General features: G+C 40.5%; 1 protein-coding gene across 9 annotated transcripts in view; it reads right to left on the reverse strand.

Moving 5' to 3' along the window:
• Nucleotides 1–19,759, reverse strand: part of FGD4 (FYVE, RhoGEF and PH domain containing 4) — a 106,237-nt gene that overhangs the window by 12,515 nt on the left and 73,963 nt on the right. For all 9 annotated transcript variants that reach the window (XM_083572322.1, XM_083572315.1, XM_083572320.1 and 6 more), the window contains 10 exons: nt 17,546–18,023; nt 14,422–14,511; nt 12,550–12,695; nt 11,267–11,423; nt 9,606–9,744; nt 8,111–8,169; nt 6,646–6,792; nt 3,781–3,953; nt 838–868; nt 465–560 (listed from right to left, as the gene is read on the reverse strand). In XM_083572322.1, the coding sequence (XP_083428448.1) occupies nt 465–560; nt 838–868; nt 3,781–3,953; nt 6,646–6,792; nt 8,111–8,169; nt 9,606–9,744; nt 11,267–11,423; nt 12,550–12,695; nt 14,422–14,511; nt 17,546–17,614 (1,107 nt within the window). In that variant the 5' untranslated portion in view covers nt 17,615–18,023. The remainder of the gene's footprint in view (nt 1–464; nt 561–837; nt 869–3,780; nt 3,954–6,645; nt 6,793–8,110; nt 8,170–9,605; nt 9,745–11,266; nt 11,424–12,549; nt 12,696–14,421; nt 14,512–17,545; nt 18,024–19,759) is intronic.

Genomic DNA, 19,759 nt, shown 5'->3' on the forward strand with positions numbered 1-19,759 from the left:
AGCACAATAAACTATGGTAAGCAGCAGCAGCAACAACAGTAATAAACCATATTCTCACATGAGCATCTAACAAGGGTAAAGGACATGCTCATATGGATGCAAATGTGTTTTGTGAATTAATACTAAGAAACCAAGGCTGGATACATATGATGTGTTTATAGTGTATTTGAAGCACATTTTTACACTCAAACAATTCTGGGCACTGTAGTTTGTTAAAGGTTGTTGGAAACTGTAACTCTGTAAGGGACAAACTACAATGTCCAGAATTCTTTGTGGGAAAGAAAGTTGCTTTGAATGTGCTTTAAAGGTACAGCGTGTACGCAGGCCTCAAAGTGGAAACCTAACTGGGACAAGGCTAAGTATGAGGCCTAACTTTCAAAAGCCATTCCCAGCATTTTCAGATGCAATTTTCATGTCAGCAGCTTCAGACATACCCTATCAAAACATTATGGGTGTCCACTTACAGAAACTTCAATAGGTGTGTCTTCATATTCTTTTGCAATAGCAGTTCTGAATGTTTCATTCCTTTGCTGAAAAGCATCTATAGTATTCTGGAGAGCCTGGAATGAATAGCATGGGTCAGAACTACTAAAACTTCAAATCTAACCAATTTAATGACAAAACAAAGGAGGTCACACAGCACGCTTGATTTATAGCTAGCGTATTCGTTAATTTTAAAAAGGAATAAGCATTAAAAGTTTTAGTTTAAAGGAAGCACAAAAATAAGGCAGATTCCAAAGCGGAAGCAGTCTTAGGTTGTTGCAGCAAATACAAAATGCTTTCTAACAACTAGCAAACTTATTGTGGCATAATTTTTTTTTAAAAAATCACATTTACCTTTATCCATTCTTCTTTATCTTGTTCAGAACTACAGGAAACAGTTGGGACATAACAGTTAAAAGCAAGTTCAGGAAACATTAATTAGCTAGAGTCAAATCAATTTCTGTTTATTGAAGGCACCTATTACTTTGACTTGCCTACAATGTAAATCTGAACACAGAAGGCTTAAGTGAGAATACTGTACTGAAAATGCCCCATTAAAAGAAAAGCTTGGCATCCTGTATTCAAACGCTGCGCAGGATTATTTCAAATGAAATTTTAATTATGAATCACGATGGCATTATTAGCAGTAGCCTCCTGTCTCTCCCCCCATCCCATAATACATAGTGGTAAGGAAATGTCAAATGATTGCATCCAGTCGTAATGTATGTATAGAACACACAAACAGAAATTCTTTCCAACATTCACAAATCATTCAATTATAATTAGAGGTGGATTTCTCCCATCTTTCATAATTTCCTTCCCTTCACCCTCCAAAAAGTAAAGAGGAAAACATTCCCAAATAAATCATATCTGTGACTCCACACAAATATTTTACTGCCCAATTTGAAGTCTATCTAAAAATAGTTTTGTGAGCCACCCAAAGAACTGATGTCATGGGGCAGCTACATAAACTTACTTAATAAAAAAAAAATAACATCTAAACACAAAAGTGTGCACACTAGGTGTACAAGATGTATAGGAATAGAGAGTTCTAACAAGCAACGGAGGGTGGCTTCCCCCCCAATATTAAAATTGCCGTTAAAATCATCACCAGGGAAGAAGCTCAGAAGCTTATTTCCCTACTCCTCTGTATCTTTGGGGAGACTGGAGTCATGCAATTCCTTCTACTTACTTAAATCTCTCATGACACACTAGCAGTTCTTTTGGGGCATTCTAATGCGCCCTTGCACAATTTGAAAATTATTGCTCCAGTGGTTTCAAATTCCAGCATTAGGAGAGATCTTGCACTCTTATAATCATGGGTATTTCCTGTCTGATTTAAAGCAAAGTAAGATGGATAAGGGACGCGGGTGGTGCTGTGGGTTAAAGCAGAGCCTAGGACTTGCCGATCAGAAGGTCGGCGGTTTGAATCCCCGCGACGGGGTGAGCTCCCGTTGCTCGGTCCCTGCTCCTGCCAACTTAGCAGTTCGAAAGCACGTCAAAGTGCAAGTAGATAAATAGGTACTGCTCCGGCAGTAAGGTAAACGGCGTTTCTGTGTGCTGCTCTGGTTCGCCAGTAGCGGCTTAGTCATGCTGGCCACATGACCCGGAAGCTCCCTCGGCCAGTGAGATGAGTGCCACAACCCCAGAGTCGGCCACGACTGGACCTAATGGTCAGGGGTCCCTGTACCTTTACCTTAAGATGGAGAAAGGCAGGGGAGTGAGAAGCCTGCTTCCACTTTTTTTGTTCATATAGATAGGGTAATAGTAGAGCAGGTCAAAACACCTGTTTATGAAGAACAGCTGCAACACAGTCTTTGCAGTTTTTCTTCTTGTACAGTGGTACCTCTAGTTATGAACTTAATTCATTCCGGAGGTCCGTTCTTATCCTGAAACCGTTCTTAACCTGAAACTGTTCTTAACTAGAGGCATGCTTTCCTTAATGGGGCCTCTTGCTGCCGCTGCGCCACTGGCACACGATTTCCGTTCTCATCCTGGGGCAAAGTTCTCAACTTGAGGTAACTCTTCCAGGTTAGCAGAGTTTGCAACCTGAAGCGTTTGTAACCTGAGGCGTTTGTAACTCAAGGTACCATTGTATTATATTGTTTTAAGCCTTGTAAAATGCAGCAAGTTGGGAAAATCTAAGAGGTGGAGCTTTTACTGCTTCTTTTGAGACCCACAATACTGATTTACTGTTCACCTTCTCACATCTGCCTGAAAAAATGCGGCTGATCTTACCAAACACTAAATGAACAATAAAGGAAGTATCTGCATCATGAGCGTAACAGGAAGCAACGTTCTATAATGAAGTGAACCTTACTGACCACCAACATAATTGTGCATTCTAGTGGCAATCAGAAAGCATGCACACAGGTTTTTCTGGTAAAGAAAATCCTCTGGGCAAGCTAAGCTTTGCATCAGAGCTAATGCACATTTTATGGGATGGGGAAGATTAATATTATCACTTATTAATATACTGAATATGGAGGGAGGGAAAGCTGGCTAGGCTAATGTGATGAACAGACTATCACATTTTCATTCAAGCGCCTCTAAAAACTGGAAGAGATATGCAATGGGATGGACCCTTAATGGGTCTACTCTGAGTATGGCTTGGTTCAATATTTCCATCAGTCTACAAGGGAACATTTTCTCACAGCTGCTTTTCTATCTCCCAAAGTTAGACAGATTAGACAGTGACCTGAGAGGGGCAGTTTTGCCTTCCCTTAGGTGCTTCAGCTAGTATGCAAGCATAATCAGAACTACTACCCTGGAGGCAGCTTAATAAAATTGCATCTTCCTCTCAGCCTGTGGTTCACCAAGGTTAAGGATATGGTTGATCGAGGAGTTGGAAGAAAATCCATGCATTCCAGGTGCAAAATGATTGTAGCCCAAGTTGTAAATACCTTTCCACGTGGGCCCTACCACTTTAACATGTATCTATTAAGTAAAATGTAGCATAAACACTGACAACTGGGAAACACTGGCCTGTGAGCGCTCCAGTTGGAGAACAGCCTTTACCAAAGGTGTCATGGGCTTTGAAGACACTCGAATGCAGGATGTAAGGGAGAAACGTGCTAAGAGGAAGGCACACTTGGCAAATCCACACCATGATCAACTCCCGCCCGGAAACCAATGTCCCCACTGTGGAAGGATGTGTGGATCCAGAATTGGCCTCCACAGTCACTTACAGACTCATTGTTAAAACCGTGTTTATGGAAGACAATCTTACTCGGCTTACGAGTGATTGCCAAAGATTAAGTACCACTATAATAACCTCAAATTTTCATCTTGCTTTACCTGGCCTGCAATTCCAAAGTTCGCTCTTTCCCAGAGACTTGGAATGTGTGTGGGTATTCTTCATTGTGCGTTTCCACGATTTTCATACCATCAATGCCAACTCTTGTCCGAACTGTGAACTTAGATCCCACCAAGCTGAATTTGGGGACACAGTATAGCAATCTGTTGTTGAACTGCAAAAAGCACAAGCCACACCAACCGATGTTAGCTGCCACAAAGACAAACCTCTCTTGCATAAAAGGATTGAAAAAGGTAGAGAAGCTTAAACAGCATACACAACAAAAAAGGAATGTTCAGAAGTGCGGTATAGAGGAGTTCGGTCACGTTATCAATAATAACGTCAAACATCTCACAATGTTCACCCAACCATATTTCACACAGTAAGCACAACGTTCAATATGCTTTCGGAAAGAAATGCTAAATTTTCCAATGTACTAAATAAGAGAAACTTTTTACAAATTACATCAAACACTCATATTATAGCTGCCACCTTCTGCTATGTCTTTTGCATTTCAAAAACTGCTTACATTTAAAATTGGGGGTGTGGGGAGGAGAGATGTGGGGGTAGGAAGCTAATTTGGAGTTCAGAAAGTGTTGTGCTCTCCCCGCGCCCCACGGCTGCTTCTCTGCTCTCAAGTCACTCCCTCCCAAAGCTGTTTCACTGGTGGGACGAAATGTCCTGAGGCTCTAAGGCACAGATTTGCTTGAAGCATGTAGTCAGCACTCAAGAATGAAGGTAAACACACATTCACACAGATGGGCAACCCCGAAGGAAGGCATGAGGAATGTGCAAAATAGATGAGGTACCCATGGCAGAAAGAAGCCTGCCACGCAGTAACTTTGACCTATTAAGGCCAGCGAAATGCACACTTGGTTGATCACTGTTCCATCAATTAATTTGAAATCTTCATTGTTTGGGACTGAGTTTTTAAGTTGTTATTAAGCTCTCAACATCAATCAGCAGTGGGCAAAAGTGTTTGGAAGAGCTATTGTACAGCTGGGTAAGTGTAGGTGGCTTCCTAAAGCAAAAGGCAGAACAAGATGGCATTTGCTGCTGCTGCTGCCATTATTGCTGCTCTTGCTGGCTGTCTCTGTTCTACAAAATGCCACAACTCCCTGCTACGCACAGCAATTTATCCAGTCAGCTGTGTTTATGAGCAATGTACTTGCCCACATTCACGTTTCACGACATGGCAGCAATTGCCCCACCAGAGCAAGAGAACACAGTAGTAGCAGCAGTTAAGGCAGGAAGCAGCTGGGTAGCAAGGGGGGGGGGGGAGTAAAGCAAACACGATAACATATGTTTCCAGCGTGGCAAAACATTCTAGGGTTAAATTGTTGTATGCAGCACTTCTCCATAAAGGCTTATTGAATCGCCAACTTATTTTTTTTTAGAAGCCTAGCCCATCTACAGTTATAAATTTTAGGGAAGTTTTTAATATTTAATGCTGTATTGTTTTTAACACTCGATTGGAAGCCGCCCAGAGTGGCTGGGGAAACTCAGCCAGATGGGCGGGGTATAAATAATAAATTATCATTATTATTATTATTATTAATGCAATCTTCATATGTATTGTTGAAACCACTGGTAATGAAATCTAACTACTTCCAAGGATTCAAAAGAAAAGCCAAATTATTTGCACCCTACCGTTCCACATGCTTCTTAAAACCAATGCTGCAATGAATGCAAGTTTATTAAGTAGCTGTTTATTAAGTAGCTAGTTTATTAAGTAGCTGGCATGTATTTTAATAGAGGGTAATATTCTGTGCCGACTTGTACTTCCCCAAACGGATGACTTTTTGACAACTACATTGACACTGGGAGAAAGAGAGGGCTATGCCTCACATTTCGGATTTTCTTCATGTTGCATGGATTAACATATAAAACAGGCCTCAGAATTATGCTTGCTTGCTGGAATTAAAACTATTAACATATTCGGTTATTAATGATCAAACAAACCAGCAGGACATTTCATAGATAAATTACTTTAGTGGGTTGCTGTATGTAAGGGGCCTGGGATTCAGTTACACTGACTTGAAGCTCTCTCTTTTTATCTGTTGAGTATACTATAAAATGGCTTGCAAGGAAGGACTCATTATGGATTAGGCTGAGGGCAGATTAAGTATACATAAGGATTCTCCAGGATCACTTTGATGGTTTAATCCACATCTGTGTCATCTAAAGCTTAAATGTGAAGTTTTTTCCTCATGCAGGCTTTAAACATGCATATCCTTCATACCTACTTGAAGCGGAATTAATAAATATGCCCATTAGGAGGAGGAGGACCAGAAAAAAAATGTAAAAATGCATCTCCCCGTTTACAAGGGAGAGGAAAAACCCTGCCCATTTAATAGGTGGAAATGTGTTGCTAGCAGTAACAGAAGGTGCTTGAGCTTAACCAGCAAGGTAAAAAATAATAAATGTATTGTGCCTCCTCAGCCAAATTCACGGAGGCAGCAGAAATACTCCCATCAATCCAGTCTGCAAGTTGGGAGGCTCCTTTCCCAAAAAGAATTCAATCCTTGTGTTTTCAGACTTAATAATGGTTTAGTGCTACAACTGAACCAACACAAGCCATTGTTATGCTTCCTTATAGTTTTGAAGTTTGCTAGAAGTGGTTAAGAGGGAACCTCATTAACATTAATTCAGATGCAACACTAAACAATGGTTAAGACAAATAAAGGGATAAGAGGAGGGAATTTATACAGGATGAAGGCATGCTAGTCTGCAAGCATATTTTTTTTCCAGAGAGCCAGTATTATGTCTGCACCAAAACAACAAAATAGAAGATCCACCAAAAGATCAGATTTAGAAATGTTATGCACAGGCTAAAATTAAGTGGGGTGTAAGAAACAAATACTCACTAAGAAAAGGTATCTTTCTTGGGCAGATGTATTACGAGCAGCAAGTTTAAGTATTTGTCCTTCTTTTATGAGTTCATTTGAAGGATTGACAATGTCTTCTTCTTCTCCTAACATTTCATAAACCTCCAACAACTTCTTTAAGTTTTCCTTTTCCATCAAAACAAAATGCGACAACCGTTAGTACACGCCACTTGTGAATTTTTTAATGAAAAAGGTTAAATCGTTAAGAACAAAAACATGCAACTGTTTTAGCAAGAACTGTCCTCTATGAAAATGATCGGTGGCATTGCTACAATAAAAATTAGGAAACGGCTTGCAATTATGAACATCTCTTGCAACAAAATGACTTTCCCAATAAAATATTTGTACATATATGCTTGCTAAGAGAAAAATCCCATCAATAAACATCCTCAAAAGATACTATATTCAATGAGTGGAAAAGAAAGGAACTTGGGAGCAAGCGTGTAGTGATAGGAGCATCCAGCTAAGATGGGCGGAACCTAGGTTCAAATTCACCAACTCAGCCGTACAAGCTCAATAGGTGACCTTCAGTCAATCATTTTTTCTCAGTCTAACTCATGGCTAGGCAAACAAAGGCCCAGGGGCAGGATCCAGCCCAATCACCTTCTAAATCCGGCCCGTGGACGGTCCGGGAATCAGCGTGTTTTTACATGAGCAAAATGTATCCTTTTATTTAAAATTCATCTCTTGGTAATTTGTGGGGCATAGGAATTTGTTCATTTTTTATTTTATTTTTCAAAATATAGTCCGGCCCCCCACAAGGTCTGAGGGGCAGTGGACTGGCCCCCTGCTGAAAAAGTTTGCTGACCCCTGGTCTAACTTATCTCACAGGGATATTGTGAGGATAAAACGGGAAGGGGAGGACCATGTATGCTGCTCTGAGCTCCTTGGCTGAAAGGTGGGAGATAAATGTAACAAGCTTCATCCAGTAAAACACTTGAACCGCATGATAACAGAGCTGCAATATTTAGCCATTAATTTATTAGAACAATGCATTTTTAAAAACTAATGACAAAAACAGTGACTCCAATTAATTGGCAATGCTTTTAAAAATATTCTAAGGTAAGCCCTTAAAATCTACATATGACAACTGTCATCTTAGAAGTATCCCCCATTGTAAATTGCATCTTATGATATAATACCTGCTGTGAAACATACACATTCCTTGCTTTAAGGTGAGGAATGTACTTTCCCCAAAACTGCATTTATTCATACAGATTTAATCAGAATCTAATACATATAATTGAATAAGGGTTTTTTTTCCAAGCATGTGACAGCCCTACCTTTCCATTTAAGTTACCTTAAAATGGTTGCATGAGACTTTGGAAAAAGCTAATATAAAAGGCTTAATTGCAATCTTTCCTACTTAGACACCTGCCAAATTGCCTGCTTTATCTTCTGATGTGGATTATGCAAAGGAAAAAATCTCACAGAAATCACTCACCATTTTTCGGATGGCGCTATTAGAGTGACTTGCTGCTGTAGATATTATTTCCAAGGATTCTATAAGAGAAAAATGACCCCCCGCCCAAGGTTAATTACTATTACTATGATACACAAACAGCGGCTTCAAATGCTAATTTGCATGTTTCACTTTTTTATTGGCAACAAATTATAATGAATTACAAGATTCAGGCTGTAATCCTTTACATACTTAGTGGGAGCAAGTCCCACAGAACTCAATGAGACTTACTTATGAGTAGACATGTATAGGATTGTGCCCTCAGTCCAATAAGTTTCCTTTGACTTATGTGAACTTAAAGTAGATAAAGTCAAAACTTAGAGAAGTAAAAAAAAATCAGACTTTGTGAAGTTGATATAGGTGCCTTAGTCCCTAGGTATAAAACAGACACAGGTTTGGTAATATATCTTTTGTTGGAATGAAGCATATGAAATAAGTTCTGGGTGGAACAGTGCTTTAGGACTAGAAAATACAAATGAACAATCAGTTCAAATTGCTATCTGCCCCTCCAGCCACCTCAAAACAAAATCCTTATGAGAATGACATCTTTGCTCATCTTCCCACAACTAAAGAAATCTCTAGAACCCAGTAAAAGGCTTTGCTTAAGGTGTATGTATTCCCGCCCCCGTTGCTTGCGTAGTGATGGTGGGATCCTGAGCACCTCTAGCTTTCCTACTATGAAATGTGTATTTTGCATTTATTGCATTTCCAAATGTGCCCCTAGGCCCAAACAGATCAGGGACCCTTGATCTACTTCAACATCCTATTTTCTACAGCAGTGGTGGCCAAACTTGGCCCTCCAGCTGTTGTTGGACTACAACTCCCATCATCCCTAGCTAACAGGACCAGTGGTCAGGGATGATGGGAACTGTAGTCCCAAAACAGCTGGAGGGCCAAGTTTGGCCACCACTGTTCTACAGTAAAGAACCAGATTCCTTTGGGAAGCCAACCCTCTCCTGTTGCCATTCGCCAGTAAAGGCTATGGAGTGGCATGCTGCCTCGGAACCTGGTGCCATGAAGACTAGTAGCCAGTGAGAGATTTGCACTCCATCAATTTTCCTAATCTCGTTTTAAGTCCTCTAAACTAGAGGCCACCACCGCATCTTGTGGCACCAAATTCTACAAATTAATTATGTGCTGTGTCAAGGATTAATTCCTTTTGTCTGTTCCAAATCTCTTGCTAATCAGCTTTGAATTGTGTTGTTTGTGTGTTCAGAATCTGCACTCCTTTTCAGAAAAGAAATTCTGAAAACACAGCATATTTTCATTTGTCCAGAAAGTCTGAACAAAGGGGATATAATAAATTTAGTAATAAATTTAGTAAATAAATAATATAGTATTTAAACAAATTGCTTCTTGTGAAGTGCTGTTCTTTGTTTCCTTTTCTTGGGATAGTTCTGAAATATTAATGGTCCATCCCCCCTTTTACAGATTTACTGTGTGATGCTGAATATATAACCCACACAAATGTATTTACTTTCAGCATCCTTCCAGTCTAGAGAGTCTTGAGGCAATTTTCTTAGATAGTCCTTCAGAAGCATCTCGTATCTTGGAATGCGCTGCACTGGTTCTAGCATGTGATGTTGCAAGGTGAGATTTCCACACACTTTCTGCTTCTAAAAAAACAACATACATGTATTGAAACGGAGGGTCCAGAAATGCATCTCTTGCACTCTGCATCCCTTAAAGATACTTTATTTCAGTAACACTCTCTTAGTGATATTGGCAAATGAAAGCAACACATGTCATCCAGGGATTTTATTTAATAATTCAGAAAGTTGGTTATTAAATGAAATCCTCAGCTAAATGTGTTGCTTTCATTAAATAATTTAAACCATTTATACTATCTGTAAACAGACTTTATACTTCCCACTCTTTGTTATCTATTCTAAACCCAAAGGAATATCAAAAGAAAACATAGTCATATAAACCTAGTTTTAAAATATAGTTTTGATAACAGAATTCAAACATTGGGTGATATGCAATTGAAGCCTCCTGCTTGTGTAACAGAAATTCCAGGTTTTCTTCTCTTTCACACTAGTCCCAGCTCCATGTGTATGATGGGCTGAGGGAAGTGTGATATAATTTTCTCATTCTTCGAGAAAAAGAATACTATGCTTTCTGAAGTCCGTCCGTGTGTGTGTGTGTGTGTGTGTGTGTATACAAACTTCCATTGTGCTGCCCCAGACTAGTTTACTACCTCAAACCTGACTGTCTTTGCCATGGGGCAGGATGAGAGGCTAGATTCAAATCAAACAACTGCAAAATATTCTTCAACAGAGAACTATTGCTGAGACATTAGCTGACCCTTGGAAGAATTTCAGATAATTGCACTTTGATTACAGGAATGTGAAGCCATTCTTCAGATAGTAAGACCACTCATCAAAAACTGTGATTATATGTTGGTGTTAAGATGAATGTTACAGAAATAAGAGTGAATGGGTTGAAAACTGTCCATAAGGTACACTTGTTGGCATTATTTCATATTGTTTTACCAGCAAGGCATTGTAAATGTCCTCTTTTATCCAGAAAAATGAAAGTCACGTCGTTTACCAGACAAATGTAAAAAGCTTTCTGACATTCCCCATTTGTTTCCTAAAGTTCAAAGGATAAAATGCTGAATAGATATGTACTGAATTTTGGACACCGCCATCAGCACACACAGACAGAAGCCAGAGGTACGCTCCTTCTCCCTCCTCTCAACTTCATATACAACTATGAAGTTGTATACGACAAATACATGATAAGTATTCCAATATAAATACTTATTTGGTACACCATGTAGGTATAAGAGACAAGCAGAGTAAACCAAACGGTGCATAATACTATTTCCTTAAACAAGCCTGGGGTGGGTTCCAATTCACACATGGAATATCACACAGGTAAGCACATGCTCATTATCCACTGACAGGTTGCTCTCACTCGGGTACGAAAGTTCACCATTACATGCATGGATAACTCACATAAATAAAAGGGTAAGAGTGCAAGCCTCTCACATCTAGAACTCCATGTGCCCTCAAAGCACCCGTTTTGTTCACCCAATACACTATTATCAAGCAATGAAACAGAAGTGCCGCAGTCACAATCTTGACTGCCAATAAATTTAGCATGTCACACATACAAACACGCGCACACTACCTGAATTTCTTGAATAATACATTTGAAGACAGGTGATCGCTCAGTCCACGTTTTCACCAATTCCATTGCGTTGTCAAAATTCTTCACATACTCCCCATACATTTTGAGGAAAGGAGCTAGCTTCTGTAGGATGTCACTGATCCTGGGGTTTGTGTCCCTGGACAGGCAAAAGAAAGCAGTTATAGAGATAAACATGGGAGGTCGGACAATATGTACTATGGGCACCTCAATTCTGTCAAATATGTATCTTTTGGTATATAGTGGTGCGTCGGGTTACATACTTAATTCGTTCCGGAGGTCCATTCTTAACCTGAAACTGTTCTTAACCTGAAGCACCACTTTAGCTAATGGGGCCTCCTGCTGCTGCTGCGCCATCGGAGCATGATTTCTGTTCTCATCCTGAAGCAAAGTTCTTAACCCGAGGTACTATTTCTGGGTTAGAGGAGTCTGTAACCTGAAATGTATGTAACCTGAAGCATATGTAACCCGAGGTACCACTGTATTCTGCTTGATTACTACCTTGTGATTCTTTTTTTAAAAAAAGAGAGAATTCCATAAACTAAACAAACAAATTATGTCTCTAACTCACAGCTTCGACAAGTAACCCTAAGAAAAAACATGAGTGAAGCACCTCTAATAACCCTACCAAATAAACACTGCAGCTCACCTATTAATATAAAATCCTCCTCCAATAATTTATTCCAGCACTGGAACTTTCACTTTCAGAGTTGACAAACAATGAGAAAGGAAAATATTCTTTCCCTCCCAAGGCAGGCTGCAAAAGCTGGAACTGTATTACTTAGATCATGTATAGCTTCCAGTTTTCTACATACATGCATTGTTCATCTCTCTTGATGCTCCTCTGGCTTGTGACACCCAGTATTTTTGAATAAATGTTAAGTGTGGTTGTGTATTTAAAATACCTGTTTTAAGGAAGAGGTTAAATATATCTTACACCTGGCATAGGCAAACTTGGCCCTCCAGATGTTTTGGGACTACAACTCCCATCATCCCTAGCTAACAGGACCAGTGGTCAGGGATGATGGGAATTGTAGTCCCAAAACATCTGGAGGGCCAAGTTTGCCTATGCCTGCCTTATAAATTTCTGGACATCTCATGGGGAATCATTCTGTGTTCTCTGACATTTCAAGACTATTATGGATCCCAATACTACAAAAACAACTTGCCAATTTATAATAGAATCATAGAACCTCCTACAGGCACAGATAACATTCACATGGTCTTTCACAGAGTACTATCTCCCAATAATCTGCACTGCTTACCATTCTTGCATTCTTTTCTCAAGCTCTGGCAGCAAGAATTGACTGTGAAACTGATTAATGGATGAAATATTGGAAAATATTTTATTAACAACTTCAGCAGGAAATGAGCCCCTGTTAGCTTCATCCATCAATTTACAATAAAACTCCTGCAATGGATAAGAAGGGGAAAGAGAGTCAGCCACAAAACACGCATTCCTGGGCAAATAAAGCAGGCACAAGGCAATCAAAAGTTTTCAGCCAATTTGCAGCTAATTAAAAACGTCCATTTATTATAACGACCTCCTTCCTCTTTCATAATACCACCAGAACTACCTTGCCGTTAATCACACTTCCTGCAAAAAAAGAAGCAGCAGCAAAATGAAGCAAACAGAATGATCCGCAAGTCAACATTTTACTAGTTAAGATTCTAGGCAGTCCGCTGCATCTCATTTGTTTCTCCTTTTCTGCTGCCAAGGGGCAAAGGGCTTGAGGGGGTAAGGCTCATTATGCCGACTTGAACCTGCCAGCTGAATCTTTGGCTGTAGGATTCTAGCATGAATTTTAATTAAAGGTCTGTTTGCTTCCTATACCTTTTAATCATATTATTTGCTTAACTTGTTAGCAAAGTCGTTTCTCAGAAAACTGAAGGCAGTTGCGCATGCATTAGTGCAGCCAACAGATGTAGTAAGATGTTAGCAGTCAACAGAACCTGAGCAGCAAACAATTCAAAGCTAATAAGAGGTGTCAAGCTTCTTCTCCAAGAAAGGTAGCTATGTAGAGCTTCCTCTGTTTCATATTCAAATGGGAAATTCAGGATAAGCCAACACACTTAAGAAAAATGGGCCTCTTTGAACAAAGCTGAAGCTATGATCCAATGAAAGGGAGGTAAATTTACCATGCAGTGAGTGAAGATGAGGAACATTCTCAGCAGACAGGCAATATATGATGAAAAATGTGGAGGCATTGGGAACAGAAGTGTTTTATTGCAAGATTGGGGGGGGGACCCAGTACAGTACACTGAATCAGAAGAGCAGAATCAGAGCTCGTGGGTTGTATGACATTTACATGGCAAACAGAATATTTTTCTGTGCCACCTCCACAGAGTCCATAATTCCAACAGAGGTATGAGTAATTCCTAGTCATTTCAATTAAGTCATAATTTAAATGGATTTTTTTTTTCATTTGTAATTTGTAAATGTCAAGTAGTGACCAATGCCATATACTTTTCCTGGCCAAACTGCAGGGTGGGCGAAGAACCAAGCCTTTATTGAGCAAAGGAAAGAATTGATTTTGCATGTCTTAATGGCAATAGATCTAAAACATAGCAATAGGTTCAGGATTTTCTAAAGGTGTTGGTGGTGCTTTCTGAGATTGCTAAAAGATAGTGGGGTGGAGAAGGGCCAAAGCTCAATAGAGGAGCATTCGTTCTGCATGCAATGATCCCATGTTCATCTCCAGGGAGGTCTGGAAATGTTACCTATCTGAAATGTTAAGAGAGCCACTACCAGTCACTGGGGGCAATACTGAACGAGATGGACTCGTGATCTGACTCCTATGTTCCTACATCACTGCTGCAGTCCCAGTTACCATGGTCTGCGGGCAAGAGAAGATACACAGAAAGAAATTGTGTAGAATATGTGTGTGACGGTAGGAGATACATGCAAATTCATAAAGACAAAGGATGGAACTACAACTACAAGCAAGCAAACATGCAAACATTATTTTGAAGCCATCCACTGGTTGATTTAATAAGTTGATTTAGTGGTCAAAGCAGGTTTCCCATGCTAATATAAGAGTTTCCTCTTATATTAGCTAGAAACAGCATGAAAGAAAGAAAGAAAGAAAGAAAGAAAGAAAGAAAGAAAGAAAGAAAGAAAGAAATCCCACTCTTACCTGATCCAAGAGAGCAAGTCGGCAGACGTAAGCTCTTTCTGTGTGCAAAAGCTCATTGGCAATATTGTAACATTTCTGTTCATTTGTCTCCTGGAAATGCAGACCATTTTCAGAATGAAGAAATTGCAATATAATTACTGAATTTTTGCTGCAGTTGCAGCTTTTGCATTTATCAAACAAGGGTTCTCTCCCCCTTCACCCAATTCAAGTCGTAGAAAATTGGGAGGACCAAAGTGCGAGAAACCAAGAACCTCTGCCTCCACATTGGTAAACTAAAGACAGCTGCATTGGCTTAGATATTAACCAGGCATGAGGGGCCTTCAAAATTCTTCTAATTATTGCACTTTCTATGAATACTTTTTCTTTCAAGCACATTAGATGCAACGTTGGGTGTGCTGCTGTATCCTGCTTTCAAGCATTAAGACAGGAGTGGCTAATCAATGGCCTTACAGGTGTTGCTAGACTACAGCTCCCACAATCCACTGGCCAGCCTAGCTTTGGCTAATGTAGTTGTGGCACAACATCTTGGAGTCCAGCCCTTCCTTAGGGGCTCGGCACACATGGTCTTTGCCTGTGAATCCAGGAAGGCCTGCTTCCTGCCCTGCAGGCCTTTCCCCACCTGGCCTGGGAGGGTTGGGCCCTGACTAACTGAGGCTGCTGAACAGATTCTTGGGTTGGGGAATTGCTTAAGTGTGTGTGTGTGTGTGTGTGTGTGTGTGTGTGTGTGTGTGTGTTTTGGGGGGGTGTTGCTTCTGTTCCCGATATTAACTTTTTGTATCTTTATTTTAGATCTTATTATGAGTCATGTGGAAATTGTTTAATTTGGTTGTGATTTTTTCTATGTTTTATATGACTTCTTTTGTTATGTTTGTAATTATGTATTTTTTCATGTTGTAAACAGCCTTGAGCATGGTTTTAACTATGGAAAGATGGCATACAAATAAAATTATGTACGTATGTATGTATGTACTCTGCTGTGCAAGGAAACTAGCCAGTTGCATAAGATTATGAGATTCCAGAGCACATAGGTTTAAATAACACTGCACTTAGCAGCATAAGCCTGTTCTACCCATGGTAGAAGGGTAGGATATCTAAAAGCCATGAATTCTGTTTTTTCTTTCTTTCTACACAAGTTATGTAATACTTTAATTGTGAGGTGGTCTATAGGAAAAACAGTATTCTCTAAACTCTCCCTAATTCTAATAGTGCCTTAAAAATAATGGCTTGTTGTGTAAGGAAACTTTTAAAAAGGGAACAATCAAGTGAAAGCAGAACATTAAGTCTAAAATTAGTCCTGGCATTTCACTAAACAAAAACAGGGAGCATGGATTCTATATGCAGAACACTGGAAGAGGGGTCATCGGGGATACATTTCAGGCAGGAAAAAACACAATAAGGGAGTGAAGCCAGCCAGTGAGAGATGCTGCCTAGGAAGAGTCCAGACACTTCAGGGCTGCATCCCCCCACCAAAAAAAATCCTGAGGTTCTAGTTCTTTCCAAAGCACTCTTCCCTATGTTTCTAGTCCATTTTGAAATCTGGATTTGATTGATCTGCAACTGGCCAGAAACTCAAGAGTGCTGACCAGGATTAGGGAATGCTCAACTCCAAGGAGAAGCCCACCTTATTATGATTTTTTAAAAAATACTCTGTACAAATCACAGTGGAATGCGGGTGGCGCTGTGGGTTAAACCACAGAGCCTAGGACTTGCTGATCAGAAGGTTGGCGGTTCGAATCCCCGCGACGGGGTGAGCTCCCGTTGCTCAGTCCCTGCTCCTGCCAACCTAGCAGTTCGAAAGCACGTCAAAGTGCAAGTAGATAAATAGGTACCGCTCCGGCGGGAAGGTAAACGGCGTTTCCGTGCGCTGCTCTGGTTTGCCAGAAGCGGCTTAGTCATGCTGGCCACATGACCCGGAAGCTGGCCAATAAAGCCAGATGAGCGCCGCAACCCCAGAGTCGGTCACGACTGGACCTAATGGTCAGGGGTCCCTTTACCTTTACCTTACAAATCACAGCAGGATATCACAGCATGGAATAATGAATATCACAGCAGCTGCCATTCTTCTGCTTTACTCTTTTTGTATTACGGAATGTCTAAACACTCCTTGCTGCTTACGTCTGTTGGGTGCCCTTTACCCACTGTAGCCCCTCTGAGGGAGACCATGGGTGTGTCATTTCCCAGTGCGCTGAGAATTCCAGCGAAAGGACCCATAGGAACGACCCTGTCCATAAGGTCACAGTCTATTAAACGAAATGTTACAGCTGAACTATGGCAATAACCCACAGAAAAACTGCTCCCACTGGGGTGTTACAACATGTAAAGGCCACATATCATAACATTAGTTCATCATCCAGAAGGTGAGGAGGCTCATACTGAATGGCTTCCTTCCGTTACCTTCTCCAGGTGTGTGCCAATTTACTTCCTGTATGTTCTTGTACTACCACCCTGTTGTCTCTGCCTTTTCCTGTAAATTACTGTCAACACCCTTTTCATAACTGGGATGTCCTTCCTGCAATCATTGGCATTTGGCTCGTTTTACTAATGAGGACACTGATAAAGAGGAAAAGAACTGTTCCAGCTATTCTGCTAAATGAAAAAGCCCTTCAGTGTCCGAGACCACACTGTGTAGACTGAAGTGGCCACACAATCAGGAAGTCTGTGTTCAGAGCCAGAACCTTCCTTTGCAGGAAAGCCCTCCAGGCAATCTCCCTCAACAGCTTCCATATCCAAGAGATACCACTGGTATTGCCTCTCTGATCTACATCTACAATATTGATTCCTTCACAGCTTTTGCCTTGTATAAATGGAATGTGGTCTCCAACAGGAACTGACAAAAGATACATAGATTTTGTGTTGGTGTGTGTATATTGTATCTATGTTAAAAAGGGGAAGATACTTAAAATTTCAGTCGTTTCAAGGCAGTCTAGTTAAGTGTATTGTTGAATTTCTTCGTTCCTTTGATATACTGTTCAAGCTGTAGAGTGGTCTAAAAAGCATTAGGGATACAGATTTGAATGCAAATACAAATGGTCTGTATGGCCTTCAGAGGCCTATATATTTCAATAATGCAGAAGGTACATTTTGTTTTTATAGCCTACATTTCTTTATAAACTGCTTGCCTTACCTTTGTCTCCACATGCGAGTCTTGCTTATTGTGCTCCTCAATCTGCTTGTTCTTTGTATTGGTAATCATTTCTACACTTTCTTTTCCCGATGGAAATAACGTGTTCACACTTGGAGTCTGGCAACAGCTATTGATTGTTTGCCCTTTGCAGGCTGCTGTAGTTTGCAATGCGTCTGTACTAATGTTCTCTCGTTCTCCATTTACCAAGCTGCTGTCAAATGATGCATTTTGAATGGCCCTACTCGCATTATGAACCGGCAATGTGCTGTCCCTGCAGTCCAACTGGTTCTGTGCTACTTCTCCATTGGCTGTGCGATTCTGTACATCCTGAGAGTGATCTGTACTATATCCCTGCTTCTGTAGTGGGTGTTGGGTGAGGAATTTTGGCTGAGGTGCTGGTGCTGGCCCATGCTTTCCTTGAGATTTAGCAACATTTAGAACAGAGGATTCTTTCTTCAGCTCGCTAGGAATGGATGGGCTAAAGGGAATAAAAGACAGTGAAAACTAATTCATATTACATGAACCATTTATGTGAATAGAACACCCTTCCTAGCCCCTTTGCAAAAAAACAAAAAAAAGCAGTATCAGTAGAGCAATGTTAAACAAAGTTGAGTCAAAAATTTGCACAGAGAATGGTGAGCATCGTTTCAGAGGCCAAGAATGGCTACAATCCTATTCACGCTTACTTAGGACTTGCTTGGTAAAACTTGTGGCTAAACCCCATTAAAGTCAACATACTACAGTCAGTGCTGTTTGCTGCTTACTAAGGCTTACATCACATGCGTTTTTTAAGACTGGGTGCAGCCAAAGCAAACACAAAGTGGCCGGGATTTCTAGAACTAATAAAGGTAAAGGTGAGAGAATCTGAACTTTTCCTGCGTCCACTGCTCTTCTCCCAGCCAACTGATTCTCCATATCAGAGCTCAGGTTGGAGAAAATGATATTGGGAATGAAGCCAAGCATCATCCCACCCTCTACTTTGCTATATCACATACAAATATGACTATTAAAAACACAACATTCTTCAACATGAAATGCAGCCTTACTGCACTTCTTCCCACTGTGCACTTCAATGTTTCCTTGCTACCTACATTAAACAAACATCAATAGATCTTGCTGAAGCACTGAATTACTTTTCTTGGATTTTTCTATATGGATTATTATGAACACATTGAAAAAGAACACAAAGCCTTGCATTGTTTACTCTGTCAGGCAGCGACTCTCCAAAGTCTCAAGCTGATGTCTTTCCTAGCACCTGTTACCTAACCCTTTTAATGGGAGAGGACAAGGACTGAACCTTGAACCTTCTGCATACAAAGTGTGTGCTCTTCCACTGTGTACTGGCCTCTCCCCATATAAGTGTTTGTTTACCTTACATTGTTATTCTGTATTTTTTCATCAGGGTCAGAAATTGGAGAGGTGGGGTGAAGGGAGGCGATAGTTACAAAACAAACATCATAAAGTCTACTTTTTCAAATTCAGGGTTAGAGAAGCAGATGTTGCTCAACTACAACTCACATCAACTCTGATCGCTGGCCGTGATAGCTGGGACTGATGGGAGTTGGAGTTCAACAGCACCTGGAGCACTGAAGTTTCCTAGCCCTACATTACACAAACTGCCAATGTAGCAATGCCCCAACCTTTGCCCTAATGTTTGCCCAAGCTTTGTTATTTTCTTTTGGCATGTGTCTTCACCATTCCTCCAAACTCCACTTTATTTATTCCATTGCGATTGTTCAGAGTGAGAGTATACGACCACTGATGTTCTATTTCCCACCTTTTCGAACATGTAAACTATTTTAAGTGATCATTGTGAAAGGATCATCTTTCCCCTTTCCACCAAAGTATTTTGAGTGTTATCTCTTCCCACACCAGCCATGTTCCATCTCCTTGCACCTGGGCTCACTCCCTCACTGCAGCTCTCTTCCTTGAAATCCTACCACCTCGCATAAAAGCCCACGCTTACCTCTCATTTTTCCTCCTTCAACATACCACTTCCGCTGGATTTTTTTAAAAAACGAAATGTTTTTGCTGTGTACTTTGGCAGCTCTCTGAACACTTCTATGCTTTGCTTTCTTCCTTGGTTCATTTTTAGCACCTGGTGTATCCACTCAAAGATTATCCACCAAGGTGCATAATCCGCCTCTCTTCTTTTTTTAGCATAACCTAGCAACACTCCATACTTCAGAACAGAGCCCAGTTCCACAGGTACAC

This window comes from Podarcis filfolensis (assembly GCF_964270895.1).
Source record: "Podarcis filfolensis genome assembly, chromosome: 10".
Classification (NCBI taxonomy): domain Eukaryota; kingdom Metazoa; phylum Chordata; class Lepidosauria; order Squamata; family Lacertidae; genus Podarcis; species Podarcis filfolensis.